At 35.3% G+C, this 18,757-nt stretch overlaps 1 protein-coding gene across 3 annotated transcripts in view; it reads right to left on the reverse strand.

The window, feature by feature from the left end:
• Positions 1–6,301: 6,301 nt before the first annotated feature.
• Positions 6,302–18,757, reverse strand: part of LOC131435765 (homeobox protein bagpipe) — a 56,246-nt gene continuing 43,790 nt past the window's right edge. For all 3 annotated transcript variants that reach the window (XM_058603955.1, XM_058603953.1, XM_058603954.1), the window contains one exon: positions 6,302–7,213. In XM_058603955.1, the coding sequence (XP_058459938.1) occupies positions 6,378–7,213 (836 nt within the window). In that variant the 3' untranslated portion in view covers positions 6,302–6,377. The remainder of the gene's footprint in view (positions 7,214–18,757) is intronic.

Raw genomic sequence — 18,757 nt, forward strand, 5'->3', positions numbered from 1 at the left:
CGCGATTAGCAAAGAAATACTGAGTTGAGTCACGGAGTGTTCATTCTCATATAGCACAAACTCCATCCACTTTTGTTTATGTTTTCTTGTTGCGTATTGAAAACAATCGGTACAATTGTTGGTGTCAGCATTAAATTCAAATGGTACGCTAGCCCTTAGCAGTGTGACCAATGAAGGCAAATAGATCGACGAAGAACTCAGTTTGATTTCATTCTTTGATTTGTTTGTCGCAAACAGAACGGTTTTTTCTCTCTCTAGATATTTTTACGACCAATGAGGTTGAAGGTTGGGTAAGTCACCGGTTGTTATACAGAATGTATTTGAAAAAATAACTGCTATTATCGGGCGAAACGGTAGGGTACCAAATCGGGCCAAATAGCGGGTGATATCTCAGGGACTTTTGATTGAGTAGTAGACAATTCGAAAGGCGGTAATTATTTTTTCTCGTTTATGGAATTTGCCACTGAAACTGTTGACCAGGATTTGGTGTCGTAGAACTTTCCTACTGGTTTGTTGGTGATATCGGCTTCGTCTATAGTAACGCATTTTTGGTTTAGAGACCCTCTACCGGCAAAACATTCGTACATGAATTTTGGACACCATGTTCCGTCCAAGTCGGTGTGAACTCAATTCGTCCGCTTCTTTTTTGCCAACAATACTACAATACTCATTAAAAATTTGAATTGTGTTAACATTTTTTCTTCAAATGCGTATTTTATGTCGTATGTACCTATAAGTTTAGAGTCAATTTTATTACAGCGTCACGAAGCAAGTAAAGTTCAATGATACCGTTAATACCGTACCGGAAGTCGGATCCTGATAAAACTCAATAGCATGCTACACACTAAGATTCGATTCCGTTGTGCGGTAATTTTTTTGACGAAAGCTTTCGGTAATCAAAGGTATGGTAAAATTATCTTCCAATAACCGAACTTCTGTGAAAACTGATTGTCGTGAAACTAACTGTCAAACATTTTATCAAATTTTCAGTGTCGTTTTATTAACCAAACGAAGAATTTTGAAGAGTTCATCGAATGAATTGAGATACAGGTGCTAAAATTTTTAAAACATTTGAACCACTAAAAGCTTTTTGTTTACTTATATGCAGAAAAATTGTTTGTATCACTTGTCCAGTTGCTGCCTACACGAATCGTTCGAGGGTGATTTCTGGTGGACTCGACGGATTGTGCAGTGTTTTGGAAGGCGCTCATAATTCTGGTCAGCCGGAACATTTGACCCTTTTTTATTGGAATAAAACCATAGCCACAACAGGTTGGAATTTACTTCATTCGTTTCTGTGTTGTTTTTCAAAATCCGAAAATTCAGAATTTTAACCAAAAGAAAACAAACAAACAAAAAATTACCAAACAATCAGCTAGATTCATTTGGTTTACATTTTACGGTAGTTGTTTGACAGTTCAGCAATTACCGAACGATCGGTAATCAATTTAACTGAATCAATCAATCAATCAATCAATTTAACCGAACTGATTACCGAACGCTGTTACTGAAGCTGTTGAAAATTCGGTAAAAAATTACCGAATTCTGTGAAATTTTCTAACTGTGTATGGAATTACAATTAGATCATAAAAGTTAAGTTCATGAAAATTGGTCCAGCGGTGCCTAAGAAAATGGCGTGCACTTTTTAATATATTTTATCACATTTGACCTCGTTTCTCCGGAACCGAAAGTGGATCCTAATAAAACTTAACAGCAGGCTTTGGGACTAAAAGACCTTTCATTTAAACTTGTACTATCACTCTAGCGGTGTCTGAGAGCGCACTTGTTTTTCATTTTATTTTTTACATTCTACCCAATTAATCCCGAACCGGAAGTTGGATCTAGGAAATATTCAGTAGCAAGTCATGAAACTATACCAGTTGAGCTAGTTCATTTTATTTTTAATGAAAATACATGTTAATTAGAAGTAATAGGTTCAAGATACTTCATTCAAAATGGTTACCTTCAAAAACTAAGCATTTTTTCATCTTTTCTCCAACTCACGAATACTTCATCGCAAGAACTATTAATCTTGTGAAGCGATCCTGTCATGAAGCCATTTTCCACATCTTTATAAGTAGTGAAGTGATAAACGTAAGAAGCAAAGTCTGAAGAGTATAGTGGGTGTGTTATGATCATGACTTTTGCCGTGTGTGCGGGTGCGTCGTCATACTGCAAAATGACATTCTCATACCTTGTGGAGCATACTGGTCGTTTTACAAGCAATACTTGATTCAATTTCATCATTTGCTGTCGGTAGCGATTAGTATTCACATTATTGCTTGGTCTGAGAAGTTCGTAGTCCCGTCCTACCACATGCAGAGCTTTCCAAATTGAGTTTCTGCTCTTGGAATTCTCAAAATAAGTTCATTTTTTATCTTTTGTTACGATCCGGAGCAGGAAATTCTTTGTTTAATACCGTGAAAACAACATTTTGCTCATTATGAATTTTTCTTATGCCGTGACGACCAGAATTGGATTGGTAACTAACGTTTAACCTCTCCGCAATTTGTTTTTGACTTTGGGTATTGTTTTCGTTTAACAATCCTTGCATTTCGGCATTTTCAATACTTCTGGGTTGACACGTGCGTTCTATGTCTATCATACTGAAATTCCCATTTTTAAATCGTATAAATAAACGTTCATAAATCGCGGCCGATAGAGCATGTTCCGCGTAAGCATAAACGAAAATTTGATGGGATTCAGCAGCATATTTTTTTCAAAACAAAGTAATGAAAGTGCTACTTACTTGATAAGAATTTTTATATGTTCACTTCACTAAATGGACTAACTTACAATTGACGAAACGGCAAAGGTTTTTTAAAACGTGATGTTATTGCAGAAACAAAGACGCAATAATTTCGACGGTGAACTAATCCTTGTTTGTAGAGGCATCTCTTGACTAGATAGGCCTTTTCAACTGCCAACCGTTCATAAACCTTATTTTACGAAAATTCATATGTGGTTCAAATTTTTTTGTAGAGAATGTATTTTCGGACATCGGCGTTCAATAGAAGGTTATGCAGTAGAACAGTGGATAATATGGTGGTGGTGGGGATTCCGATACGTCCGCGTCCTTTCCCTATCATTGAAAATGTGTCGATAAAAGATATAAATTTTATTAAATAACCGATACACTGAAGAAGGATGCAAATAGCATTCCGAAATACGTATCTGTATTATAACGTTTGAAACACTTTCGGAAAAATAGTGACTGTGAAAATAGTGACTTTGTGAGAGTGTAATGACGTGATATAACATAGTGGAATTCAACGGTACAACAACAGTACTATTAGTATAAATTTTATGTTTTATTACAAAAAATTAAAACGTAGTGCGATATGTCAAGACGCGCGAGCGAGCTAGCTGCATTTGATCAAAGCAAACCTGTCGCTAACAGAACACTGATCAAATTAAGCACGATGACATCATGTGTAGATGAGACTGGGGCTAGACCGGATAACTTAAACATCTTATAAACCAGCAATGATTTCTAACTTCGGAATGAATTTGTAAACGCACTTTCATGTGACAGACAGACATCAGATAGCTGAAAGACGCTGATTCAATTCAGTTTGGTGTCAAACTTGTTCTTATCAATGCTGAATCCAGTGATTATCGAATGCTTTCGATTAAGTGCAAAATAAAATCATTATTGCGTCTCGAAAATTAATTGTCTATGCGAGGCAAAACCGGACAAAAAAGTTTTCCGTTCCGAAAATATTCATATTGTAAGGAATTTTAAGGAATATAAATAAACCGGTAGCCCCAATATTGTATTTTCAAACGATCCCAGATACTATTTTCTTGGACCTGCTTTTCGCATTCGCGCAAAAAATTATGACTTGAACTTATCGGATTTTTGAAACATACCTAAAGATTGATATATTTATTTCTATCCTATTTTTGATCACTTATTAAAACTAGATTTTTAAATAATTTAAGCAAAACATGTAGCGAAACAATCAAATAGCTTTCAAAAAAGACTCTAAAGTCATTGTCAGCATAAATTATTTGGTACATCAGGGTGTCAAGTTTCGAGATAGTACCATTATTTTCGGCAAGAGGGATTATATCTCACGAAAGATTGAAACCAACAGAGAATCCATTCGAACATGGTTTAATTTTCTTTGCGCCCATAAAGTTATTTTGAGATGTGGCTCCCTACTTCATTTTTGTGTGAAACTTTATAGTCCGGCTTAGCCTCATAGGAAGTTCGGATTATCCACGCGGTTTTTTACAGTTTAGATTTCGGGTTGGTCACTTCATCGCGCCTTGGTACAATAACTAAGGCATATTTTTTCAAATCACAAATTATAGCTAAAATGTTTCAATCGGCGATATAGATAATCTGGGTTAAAATATAGTTGTCATGAATGTTTTTTTATCAATTTCCAAAAATTGGCGTGTTTTGCCTCGGTCTCTCGTAATACGCATAGTCTATCACTGATTGCAAAACACACAATTTTTATGAGAACTTCAATAACTTATGAAATAAGTGTAAAAAAACTGTGAACTTTAAATGAAACTATATTCATTTAATGCTACGTTTATTCTACATGCACATCAAAACTATAAGAGATTCCGATAACGCGGAATTCTATATCAATAACACATGAATATCAATTTGTATTAAATATCCGTTTCAATTATATCCAGGTTTATGAGACCAAATGTTTTTTATATACAAAAGTATTACGAAAATTATCCTGAACATTATGCAATTAACACAGGTATGATTAGAATTAAACAGAATAAGAAAACAAATGCAAAAAAAACTAATGGAAAAAAATATCTATGTTTAGTTAAAATGAACATGATCAATAGAATTCATGTTCAAACATAGATATTTTTTTCCATTAGTTTTTTTTGCATTTTTAAAACGTGATGTAATTGCAGAAACAAAGACGCAATAATCAATAATATCAGTGTACATGACATTAAATGACTGTTTCGCGCCGCGTTCCACGCTCACTCTGGCTGAACACTATGAGTTGAACTTTGACATGTTTGCTTTGATCAAATGAACGACTGAATGCTAAAGGTCGAATAAGTGGAACTTAGTTTGGAAAACCCGTTTGAGTATTATGGAATGCAAAAACCGAATACAAACATTGCCGGACACGAATTTAGCAATGAAAAAATTTTCGATTATTTCGCGCTCAACGACTAACAAAATATTATCGATTGCTGAGTGGGTGTAGAGCGCAGCATGAATGTGTAACAACAAACAAGCTGCGCACAGTCGGTAAAAATCTTTGAGGTTAGAATGCACTACGAAATGGTGATTTTGTTTATTTGAATGATAGTCCCTTAGTAAAAGGTAAGCTCCTCAGTTCGAAAACGCCGGTAGGGGAAAGCATTGTAAAGCGTCCCTGCTTGCCAAAACACTCCTGCTGGACAAAACGTCACCCTTACTTTTTTAAGTATTCAAGACTTTTTGAAACAAAAATTTTATCACAAACTCTATCTTTTCGTAAGATCTTTCTGCTATACAAGTTTGGCAGTTGTCGTTTGCTGGAAAATATGAAAAAACTGAAAATATCATTAGGCAGTTTTTCGATGTAACGTTTTGCTTTGACTAAACAAGCATTTTAACCGTGTAAAACGTCTAATGGTCGGTTGCTACTTAGTAATTAACTTTTAGCAGTGCTAATGTCTCTATTTACAGTATAAAAATCCAGAGAAACAAAGCCATTTATTTGATATACGATTTCTCTCTTAACAGTCACTTAACGGACATTACGCCCCACCTTCGATTCAACAGTATGCTTCGAGTTAAAATATTGTTTTAAAGATTTATAACGATTATTAAAACAAAATGTAGCGTTGGGAGGATCAAAAATGTTGGTTTTCAATTGTAATTAATTGATTATGCAATTGATTTCAGATGCAAAGAATATCTTGTTTATCTGTTTTTCTTCTATATCGACATTTCAAGGGACATATTCCATCATTCTTGTATACCACTGATTTGTTGTGAGGCATATTATACGGCTGCTGGGGCATTATGCCTATGAAAATTATGTTGCTCAGGCGTATTGCAAAGAAATACATACATTCTCGACGAGAATATATCAGTACATTTAGAAATATCTCCATGTTTTCTTAAGGGGTACATATTATAACACTTTACCCTATAAAGGAATCGTTTTACATCAATTAGCATAACAGTTTATATTGAACGGTTGAATAGTTAGCTTGTAAATAACAATAAAAAAGCAAAGACCCTAACACAGTTTATTTTTTATTATTTATTAAACTTTGTTGACAATATATTTACACTTGATGATATCACGTATCAAAATGATAATAATTGCATGCAATATAATATTGCAGTAAAATACGCCTTACACAAGATTATCTAAACAGAATGCTCATTCTTTCACGTCAACTTCCTCACAGTCTATATCACTCGATGAATCCGTGCCCCCATCTGTCATTCTGTTATCTTCTTTGGGGTCACAGTGAACCATTAAAGCTGGTACCTTTGTCGTATGGCAACCCAGTAGTTCACTAGGATTGCCGAAAGCTCGTTCCAAATCTGCTATACCAGAGCCACTACTGACTGGTGAATGATCTTCATTTACTAGGTCCGTTGGACCGAACTTTAGTGGCCCATAATAACTATCCATCATTTCCGGTGGACCCTTATAAAAATTGATACCTTCTTCCATAGGAATCGGCTTAAATGAGGCCGGTAGGCGACTTAGAAAACCAGACGGTTGAGTAGGCATATTTGATTTCGGGAGGTAGTTCACAGTGTAACCATTGCTGAGGCGACCCGCAAATGTCGGCGGTTGGTTCGGAGGAATGGGCTGAAATTGTCGCATTGCTGGATGACCAGCGTTTAGAGGCGGTGAAGGTGAGTTAAGCAGAAGTGATTGCACTGGAGTTGGACCACTGGGACTTTGACTGAAAAGCCACAGCCGATCACCGACTACCATCGGTCGAGCGAAATTCCCTATCCCAAGTTGGGAGTAGTAATGCGAAGCGAGTTGTTCCACGTCCGCTGTGTACTTTCGTTTCCATTTTGTCCGTCGGTTTTGAAACCAGATTTTGATTTGTGTTTCCGTGAGATGCAATGATTTCGCCAAGGCAGTTCGTTTCGCCACCGAAAGATATTTCCCTCGCTCGAACTCCGTTTCCAGTGCTTTTATTTGGGCGGCGGAAAATGCAGTTCTTGGCCGTTTCTTCCGATCGTCGTTTGCTCCTGGAAACAATGAGAATACAAAATATTGATTTAGTCATAAGACGAAGATCTTAGTAAACATGTTCTAATTATCTAAATTAAGACTGCTTCTGGTACAAACTGTGCCATTTCAAAATAGAATATATATATGTGTTCGAGCTAACAAATTCTTTTCTTTCCGAATAGTCATCAATCATTTTTAAAAGGCATTTAATCGTTTTCTAATTACCTCTATGCACTGCCTAACACAGTTTAGTTTCTCTGGTGTCTTGAGGCGCCTGTACATGAAAGACGAAAGGAAGCCGTTGTTTTCCGTTGAATCAGTCCAAATATAGTTTTTGGGTGTTGGAATGTCGGTTTGGTTAGGTTGACTGCCAAAAACTGTTTCAGTTTACTTTCAACTGATTTATGAACATCGTTATATTCGAATGTTGAGTGGGCTAATCTTGTTTGTTCTCCCCGTTCACTAACTAATTCGAAGCTATTCATAGCATCATCATTCAATCTTATTGAATCAGATCAAAATTTTAATACGGATTGGGAGTACTCAACTTATTTAGAAGTGAATAACCGTCTAATGAAACTGAAATAACTCTTCGTATCCACTTTTTGTATGAAGCGTTATATATCCCAAATCGTGTAGAATATTGTTTTATCTTGTTGATTTTTATAATGGCGAGATAATTTTTTGATAATGGTGAGCAAAATTTTTTTAAAATCCTCTGTAAATTTCAAATTTGCTATACTTTGGAAACACTACTGCCACCTACTCGAAGGTTCGCCACGATCTTTCAAAACGTTCCACAACGTTCCGGAATTATGACAAAATCCTCCTGCCTGTTTTAGAAATATTCCAACTACAACAATTTTAACACTTATCACACGATTTCCACGAATAGAACAAAAATAAACTTGTCATTTTAACCAACAGCAAAACGAAAATCTAGCGTGAAGTGAATGTTGCACCCAAAATTGTGGCTCATGTAAAAGCGCCACCCAAATCGTGGTGGCACCTCGTGTCGATCGTGGTGACATCTGCAAGGGTTCGCCACGCTGATTGAGCAAATTTTACACACAGTTCATATGTAAGCCTGTATATCTGTTACTGTTTTTTTTACCGAATGCTTAGTTCAACAATGCTGACAGTTAAATTTACAATCTTAGGAAAACAGAATTTTTGTTGAGAACGTGAATTGGAATCATGAGCTTAAATAAAAACAAAAAAAAAACGAGCGGATCATGTGACTGAAATGAATTTTGAATTAGTGTTTGTGCAGAGATTTTTAAAATGACATTTTTGTTTCCAAAGCTAAACAGTTGATTGAATGCACACGTCATTCAAATCAGCAATCAGCTGGGTTGAAAAAACTGATGAAGATATAAATTCTAAAATTGTTTAAATATTAGAAGCTTTCTAGTTGCTTAAACCAACTGTTTTATGAACTAAACTTCAACCATGCGCTGATTTGATTAAATAACTATTTCCAAAAATTGTTTAATATTAGTAATTGTTCGAGCATGTAAGAGCAGGAGCAGAAAACCAAATTGTAATGCATTTTTGATGACATAAATATCTATTGTTTGAAATCATTATTTAATTAATTGTAGAAAATCACTGTGCAATCACTGTGAAAACCGGATTTCGAACTGCGGCCAGAAGGGCCAAGTGACGAACTGTGTGTATGTGACAAAAATATGCACTCATTTTTCTCCGATGGATGAACCGAGTTATACAAACTTAAGCTCAAATAAGAAACACCATTGTCCCATAGAATTGATTTAAATTTTGCACTTCCGATTCCGAAATAGAAATAGAAAATGTGTGGAAAAATTACACAAATATGCACACACATTACTCTGAGATGGTCGAGCCGATTTCCGCAAACTTAGGCTCAAACAAAAACCACTCTTGCCCCAAAGAGCATTTTTGAATTCCATATGGATCTGATTTCCGGTTCCGGACTACGGGGTGTCGAGTGACAAATGCTGAAAATTCAATAGTTTGCTTTTATAGAAGAATGAGTAAAGATGATTGTTGCCATATCTTGTAAAATAAAGGAATTTATTAATTGTTCAAAAATAGTTAATAAATTCCTTTATTTTACAAGATATGGCAAGTTGACAATCACACAAACTCACATCGAATATACCGGTGCATGGAATCCGGTTCCGAAAGTATCGAAAATAGGGGCCAAAAACCTTCTAAACGTAACTCACAAACTTTTCTCCGAGATGGCGTAACCGATTTACACAAAGTTATAGATTTTACGATCTCTTGCAAAATTCTTGAAATTTGCCCGAATATATTTTTTAAATAACTTTTTATTGGAATATGAGTTAAAATTAAATTATTAAGATTTAAATTGGGTGTTCAGCCACAAGTGGTGACTTTGCAGCCCTATTATATACATGATTTGTTTATTACCATGAAGACATCATTTGCTTCCGCAATTCTGTGATGTAGGGAAAATTCTAAACCTACTTGTATTGTGTAATGAGGAAAGTTAACTTATATACTAACTTACTAACCAATACAGAGAGCGAACCAATTTAATTGAAGATCATTGAAGATTACATCGATTTTTGTCGAAATTTGCTTATAATATTATATGGCATTACATCTAATGGTTCTATATTTGTGTGTCTATGTAACTCATTTGTACTAAACCAGGGAGGACGCTTCAAAATTTCTTCCTGGTGGAACAACAACTTGACCAAATTGGTACTGCATAAAGCATGACTGGTATGAAAATTTATTTATAAATTAATAATTTGTTTTTCAGACAGAGCTTAGAATTTCTGTTTATAAGAGGATATAAACATTTAATATATTTATTACACTTTGCCTGGATTCCTTCAATGTGATCCTTGAAAGTGAGTTTGTTGTCATACGTTAAACCTAAGTATTTTGCTTGATCAGACCATGTCAATTCCAAGCCATTCAATTTTAGAATGTGAGTATTGTTTGGTTTAAGAAAAGAAGCTCTTGGCTTATGAGGAAAGATAATTAATTGCGTTTTTGCTGCATTTAGTTCAATTTTCCATTTTGACAGATAATCACTGAAAATATTTAAACTTCTTTGTAGGCGACTGCAGATCACTCTTAGATTTCTACCTGTGGCTAACAGACTTTTGTCGTCACAGAATAGCGATTTCTGACAACCAACGGGTAGACTTGGAAGATCAGAAGTGAAAATATTATACAAGATTGGAGCTACGCTCAAACCCTGCGGTACACCTGCTCGTACAGGTAGCAATTCAGATTTACAATTCTTTTTTTTGTCCGAATATGATTTCCGGAACTACTGTGTGATGAGTATTCAAAATGTCGAGCAATCATTTAAAGCGACGATGCAAAATAAGGAAAAATTCTTCTGCATTGTGTTCAAAACTGTTCTAATGTATAGGTCCTGTAAGTTGCTGACCATATAAATCGATTTTGGTGGTTCGGAATTATTGGAAATATGAATCGAAAACTCTAAAACGGAACTCAGTTACTTTTCTCCGAAATGGCTCAACCGATTTTTACAAACAAAAGGCCCAAAAAAAAGACAATTTGGAACTCCACGGAGAAGTGTGTCTAAAATTTCTAACCATCAATCAGACCGATGCTGCAGAAAACACCTGCATTACAAGTGAACAAAATGTAATTTTCTCTGTAAATGTATTTTTCAACTACAACTTATAAACACAAACACATGTAACACTCAAATTTTAGAATATTGAATATTGAATTGATACGAATTCAAGTTTTTGAATTCGAAATCAAAGTCATTCGAAGTTCATCCAATTAGCCAGGGCTCCAGTTTTGTGGATTTTCTCTTCGCACGTCTCTGATTATTAGAGTCGTCATTGATCGTCAACTAACATGACATATACACTCTATTAGTTTTTATTCAAATTCAGAAAACTTTCTACGAGTTTGGCAACGTATTTTGAACGACGGTGTAAAATTTTGTTGCATTGAATTTTTTTTAGTAGAACCACAAGATCTTTCATTTGAATCTGAGTTGAAAATCGGCCAAGTCATCGCTGAGCAAAATGAGTAAAATCCATTTTAGTATATATGACCACTATTTTCGGTATTTTCGGAATGGAAATCCGAGAACCAGGATAGCCGGAATCGGGTTGTTTGGCATTCAGGCACGTACTCAGAGGGGGTCCGAAGAGGCACTGGCCCCTCCCGAAATCGAACACTTTTATCGGTTGGTTTGATACATACTATTAATGCATTCATTTGACCACTACTTCCGGTACTTCTGGAACCGGAGTTTAAGAACCGGTATAGCCTAAACCACTTAGTTTGGACCCCAATCCATATAAATTTTTATAGTAATCTATGGGATGATCAAATCGTTCGTTTGAATCTAAGTTTCTGAAAACCGGTCGAACAGTCTGTGAAAAATCGAAATAAAGTAATTTCCATTATTGGTTTTTTAACCATTATTTCCGGAACCGGGAACCGAAATGAGTTTTCTGGCCATTAACTAACAAGATCAAGAAAAGATATGACTGTCAGTGATATCTGTGCCAAGCGTTGCGTCAAAATATTCATTAGTGTTCTGTATACGTCTGTTTTCTGAAGTATTAAAAGTGCAATCGACGATTGAATGAGTGAAATTATTCAACAAAGAAGTTCCATTAAATTTTAAGTGCGGAATCAAATTTCTGGCGCTGAAACGTTCAGAATGGTGCAAGAGGCCTCCGGTGATAATTCTATTTTGTCAGTCAGAGATCTTACTTTGATCGTTGGAATATTGGAAGGAAAAAACCATTTTTAAAAATCATTTGGGCCTAAGAAAAGTGAAAGCACGATTGGTTTAAAGTCACTCATTGACTCTTCGTGATTTTTTCGCCAAAAATTCAACTAACATCATTCCGCAACCACCGTTTTCGCCTGATTTAGCTCCGTGTGACTTCTGGCTATTCAGCAAACTCAAACGACCGCTCCGGGGAAACCGGAAATTGAAGACATCAAACGTGAATCGCTACACGCATTGAACGCTATTCCGGAAATTAACTTCAACAACTTTTTCGAGGATTGGAAAAAGCGTTGGCACAAGTGTATTGAGACCAGGGGGGATTACTTTGGATTTGAAAGAATAAGAAAAGAATTTTGATATTATAAACAAAGTCTTACAATTTTTTCCCACAGTAATACATCGAGGCATGATTTGCCAGTCTCAGGTCTGATCATCTAGAAATTCTTAGAACAATTTTCTTTTCGCTAATCAGGTTCTAGACGCTACATTCGGAAACAACAATCATACGAAGTTCCTTTTGCAAGTCCATTCAAATGAAAGTCCCTACTAAATTACTGATAAACAACTACCTATTTTAGCAAAGTTTCATTTTCCGTTTTTTTTTAATCTAGATGTCAGTTTTGTTTGAAAAGAAGAATCCGAGTGAAAGTTGTATACAATGACAGCAAACTTCAAATGTTCAATAGCATTATCAAATTAGATATCGGTCATTATTTTTTGACATTTATACAATCAGTTTTTTAGTAACATTACTAATGCTGATATCAACGATGGATACAAAAATTCATGCGTCGATCCCATCACAAAAGCAGTAATAAAATCAACGAAAAAACAATAGTGAAACTCGTGAAAACTACTACGTAATGTAAACAAGAAATGGAATAACGTTTACAAAAACATAACAAACTTAATTTCTGATTGATAAGTTTCACATTTGATTTTCAATACAACTGCTCTTAACACAAACCTGGACCTGGTTAAATAATCTGCACATGAAAAATGGTAATGCTACATTTGTAGAGTTGATCTTTTGTGTTTTGGTCAATGAAAAATCGACAACGAACTGCATTGTTACGTATTCGTACGCCCGAAATTTTCAAGCGTCTTTGTATTAACGTGTTTTGATGATTGTATACTAATTTCTGTAAAAATAATAGTCTATTATTTTTAATGAGAATCATCGGAATGGTGTTTAAAATACATATATCCAAACATTCTTAAAATTTTTGATGATTTTGATCAAACTAATGTTTTAATGAACCTGAAAAATCCTGAAATGAATTTTTCTTGAATATTTTCCAATATGGCATCGATGGTAACAGTGAGTTGTATAAAGAATGGTTCACGCAACGTAATGAGTTATATTATCTAAACAACAGGAAACATTAACATGTTAATATTTCAGGAAGTAATGCTCTACGTTTTGTTTTCTTTTATCAGTTTAAATCTTCTAGTTGAAATCAACAACAATACTTTTGTGATACGCACTGTAGGTATTATCTGGGTAAGCCTATGTGCTGGAGTTGCAAAAACAAGTTGCTCATTTTTATTCGCGAGATGGAAACCGAATACAAATTATCCGATTGATTTTTGTTTTTATTTCATATGTGATGCTGTACTACGACGTATTTTGTGTCCGATACAATTATGACAGCCGTTTGGAAAGTTTTTGATAAGTTGCACAATTTTTATAGTTACTCCATCTTTCTAGACATATCTAACGTAAATAACAACTCTAAACCAATTGTTAAACATCTTGAAATTTCGATAAGTTACATTTGCTACTTGGGAAACAATCGATATTGTCAGAATGATTACCGCTAAATATTTCGTCTCTTGTGAACGTATATCAACTTTGCAGCAGCATGTACGGTTAATAGGTCGTTAACGATAATTCTAAATTTGCATCTTTTAGATGCTTACTGATATATTTCTTGAAAACCTTTACGATATGAGTATTTTCAGAATGAATTTAATGAGTGGTAGCCGAAATACGATGTATCTTACAAAATCTTTGAGGATTGGGTTTGAGAAGAATATTTTTGAACCAAAATGTTGGCTTCGGTTCTAAAACCTGTACTCGAAAAACATGTAGAAAATTCTCTTGCACAAATAATTTTTTATTGCACGAATAAAAATTAATGAAATTTAACGTAGGTATAACTGGTTTGTATTGCAATGCTTACCTGTGCAAATTTCATCACAATTTGTCAGTGGCTTCCAAGCAAGAAGTGCTTCGACAAAAAGTTATACATACAGATGGATCGCGAAAAAGTTGGGAATCGATAATTCGACCGTGTCCTGTATCGTAAAATCGATTGAAAATTGGTGATCATTTTTGTCTGCTGCATTTTATTCGAGTACAGTCTTTATATAAGTAAGGAGTGTATCGAAAATAAGCTATCCACATACATTTGTGTTGTACGCATGTATTTGTGATGGCTTTTTATGATCAGATCACAGCATGCTGTGCGTTTGGCTGTCAGCTTCCGTATGTTTACTTGTTTGTGCGGTTGAAATTCCGCGTTTTCAAAATGTTGCGTATTGAAAAGGAAGTGAAAATTAAGGTTCTGGACACAGTGAGAAGGGTATTACTATGCGAAAATTGGCAAAGCGGTTTGGAATTCATCATGCCAGTGGTAAAACCATCATTAATAAGTTTGGAGAACACTATTCGTTGGATGAGCAACCAGGAAGAGGCAGAAAACTTGTTTCTTTTCAAACCCGAAACTAGACCAGAAATCAATGTCAATACGTGATTTGACCAAACAAGCAGGAACTAGTGTCGGAATGATCCAACGTATCAAGAGAAGAAATCACCTGAAGACCTACAAGAAGCAGAAAATCTCGAAACAAAGTGTAGAACAGAAGAAGCGAGCAGCAACAAGAGCCCGGAAATTGTATTCGCGTCTTTTGCAGTGTCCGAATGCATGCGTTTTGATGGCCGATGAGACTTATGTAAAGAAGGACTCAAAAACCCTTCCAGAACCACCATACTTTACTGTCATCGTTGGGGAGGATGTAAGCTAAGCGGGTTGGTCGATTCAAGTGGAGAAATTCGGTCGAAAGGTACTGGTATGGCAAGCAATATGGTCCTGTGGTTTGAAGTCAACCATTTTTTACACTACCGGAACTATAAAGGCAGAAATCTATCGATCTGAGTGTCTCCAGAAGAGATTGCTGCCTTTATATAAGAAGCATAGTACACCTCCACTATTTTGACTAGATTTAGCGTCGGCTCACTATGCCAAAACCACTCTCAATTGCCTTGCGGAAAAGGGTATAAATTTCGTTGAGAAAAATATCAATCCACCAAATTGCCCTCGGCTTCGACCGATCGAACGTTACTGGGCAATCGTGAAGAGGGTCTTCAAGAAGGCTGGTAAGGCAGCTGGGAACGTGCAGGAGTTCAAAAAAATTTTGGCTCAAGCGTCCAAAAATGGCGATGCAGCACTTGTCCAGAACTCGATGAAGAGCGTTCGATCAAAAGTTCGAAAATTCGTGAAGGAATAACTTAAATTTCATCCGGTTTCCATTATGCTCGAGTTTAAACTCGTACAATAAAGGATCAATTTTTAGTTTGAATAGAATATCGTTTTTTATCATAATTTGAAAGAAAAGTTTGTGGATAGCTTATTTTCGACACACTTCTTACTCTCGGAACATATCTGAAATATAATGTAATAAATGTAAAAAGTGACATTTGTTTTGAAATGTAGAGGAAACCGGCCACTCGGAACAATTCGAACACTAAATGTCATAACCTATCGGCTTAGCCGTGGGCCCGAGCATTAACTACAATTGACTTAGGGGCTGTCCATAAAAGACGTCACGTCGCAAGGGGGAGGGGGGTGTTTCATAAAACGTGACCTTTTGTGACAGGGGGAAGGGGGGGAGGTTTCTGGAATGTGACGTCCAATATTTTCAATGAGCGCATTTTTTAAATACCTAATTATATTACTGCTTTGCCCTATTTCCTGAAAAAATCTCCACAATAAACGTTACCATTCTACAGAAAATCGTGTATTTGTTGATATAAAAGCTTCTTCTTGTAAATTCGGAAATGAATGATGCAGGAAATCATTTCTGCTGTGATCAGCAAAAGTGCATGGAGGGGCGAGTAAATTAGCGAAATTAATAAATTTTTCCTAATATGAGTAAAAACGAAAAAGATGCCTTCAAACGATTTAACTTAAGTTATGCACTGACAATTTTTTCAGTAATTTGATTTTCTAGCATTGTTAATAGTATATCATAAGAATTTCTCTTATCTGATTCTGATGCAGTTTATTCAATTGTACTCCATTTGAAAAAGGGCGGGAGATCAACGATTTCAGACGTAGATCATGCCATGTCTTATCTTGATCATATGTGATTTTCCTCCACCAACATCAAAGCTTATCGAATCATCCAATGATTGAACTTACATAAATCAAGAATCATTTTTGCTCAAAATCACTACCCATTGTGCGACGGAACATCAGTACCGATATTGATCGATGTGATTAAAAATTCACTGATCAACTGATCTTGAAAAGATTCTTCGGCAGTGATCTCATTTTGATGAGGTTTTGGTCTTTATTTTCTCAGACCTGTATGCTACACAAAGGAAATATTATTCTTTACCTAAAACAATAATATATCAATGTACCCCTAGGAGGAATAGAACAGATGATTTAAATGTTTTATCAATTCCAACCAAATATAATTGATATTAATAAAATAATTCCGATGATTTTGTAGTTTTAGGGATTTTTTTTTTATCTAATGACAGCATGTAATAAATCGATATTTGTATGGTTTGTCATACATATTGAGAATGTATTGAGATGAATTTTATTTATTTTGAATTCGTGACATGTGACATAGGGGGGGTGGGGGATCTTTGCTTCTGTGACAATTTTTGACAAAGGGGGGATGGGGAGTCAAAAATCGTCCAAAAAAGCGTGACGTCTTTTATGGACAGCCCCTTATGTTCATTTGACATGCCGTCCCCTCAGTTGAGGCACAGTAGTCGATGAGTGCGAAAGTGTCGATTTTTTCGTCAAAAGTGAAATTTTCTCATTCCAGAATTTTTTGGTTGTAGAATATCCCAGGGACAAAATGGACACTTTTTGATGGGGCGGAAATGGTCACTAAGCTCGGTCTGAGTCGTAAATTTATTGTTGTTTTTTTTTATAAAAACTTGTTGATTTTATAAAGTTCAACGAGTACGTACCAACATAATAGTCCGAAAATCCCAAAATCTCGGGCATAATCGTAGATCACAAATAAGAAAAGTTACCGACGACGTGTGTACGATTTTAAAACGTATCTTAACAATAATCGACAACAACAGCACAAAGCAGAGTTTTCCCAGATTGAACACTCAAGCGACAGCATTTCCACATGTGTGAATTTCTTCCCTAAGCCAGACAGAGAATCATATTATGAGTGAATCTTTTTTTTATTCACTTAAATTTTGGTCTTCACTAAAAAAACAATTGCATTTTATTTCACATATTTTTTGAGTTTTTTTACATATTTATTTAACCAAATCAAAGTAATTTAAGGATGAAATGATATTGCTCATTTACGAAACAGTTCTCACATATCAATAAGGCTAACAAAATTCATTTACACACAATATTTGGTCGTGTCTGGTTGTTTCCTGTTTCATAATTTCGTCTCTTCCATTTTAAGATACACTGGACCCTCAATTTACGCGCAATGTCGGGGGTGCGTTAATTAAATTTCGTGTAATTTTACGTATTTTACTCACATCGTGTTATTTCAAATTTTTCGCGTAAAAAAAGGTTTTTTTCAATTTTCGATTTTAGAGTGAATAACACGAAAAATCTAACTATGTTCATACGCAAAAGCATCTAGGACCATCTGAGTATATTCTGAGATTACGGAAATCGGTAAGAGATATTCCAAGATCAAGAATTACTTGGAATATGGTCCTTAGAGATTAAAATCCACAGCACGAACTACAACGGTAGTATCAATTTTTGTTTGCTGTTCATATTTTTAGTTCTACACATTGCATACTTGTTTATTCATAGCTGTTCCAGGTATGTTCTCAGTAGTCCTAGAACTTCAGTGAAAACAGATCTTAAGATACACACAAACAATCCGCAGCTTTTGTATAGTTTTTCAATGCTACTCATAGTCATTGAGGTACATATTGCTTACTTGTCTATTTTGATCTGTTTCAGGTATATTTTAAGTCATCCAAAGACTTCAGTGAATCACGAGTATGGAGTGTGAAAATTAGATTTTTAATGCACTTTGTTATTTCGGTAGATCTTACGATCTGAACTCTAGATAGGTTTTGGATGGTGTAGTTCATTCACAATAGGCTTATTAATTGCATGTGGTATCATGAGTATGGACCGAGGACAAAAAGTTCATTGACGCAGTCCTTTGTGCTGATAGATCTTAAGGCCTGAACTCCAGATAAATTTTGGATGCCCTAGAATATTCACAATAAACAAATGATTTGCATGTGATATCACGAACATGAGCTGTGTATAAGAATCGGAATAATTCTCTTGGTTACGCTGGTTACGATCCAATCAATTGAATGTGATACCACGAGTATAAAGCACAAAAAAGAAACTAGCTAATGTCATCGGTTTCGTATTACGAGAACATACCGCACTCAAAAGTTATGCAAAAGTCAACAATCACGCGTTCATATACTGATTTCTTTTTTCCAAGGAAACTCTTAGATGCCCCAGATCTTCAATAGATTTGATAAAACCATACAATTCCGCAATGTACATTTTATATAATTCAATTCACTGAAGTATGTTGG

Source organism: Malaya genurostris, chromosome 3, assembly GCF_030247185.1.
Source record: "Malaya genurostris strain Urasoe2022 chromosome 3, Malgen_1.1, whole genome shotgun sequence".
Classification (NCBI taxonomy): domain Eukaryota; kingdom Metazoa; phylum Arthropoda; class Insecta; order Diptera; family Culicidae; genus Malaya; species Malaya genurostris.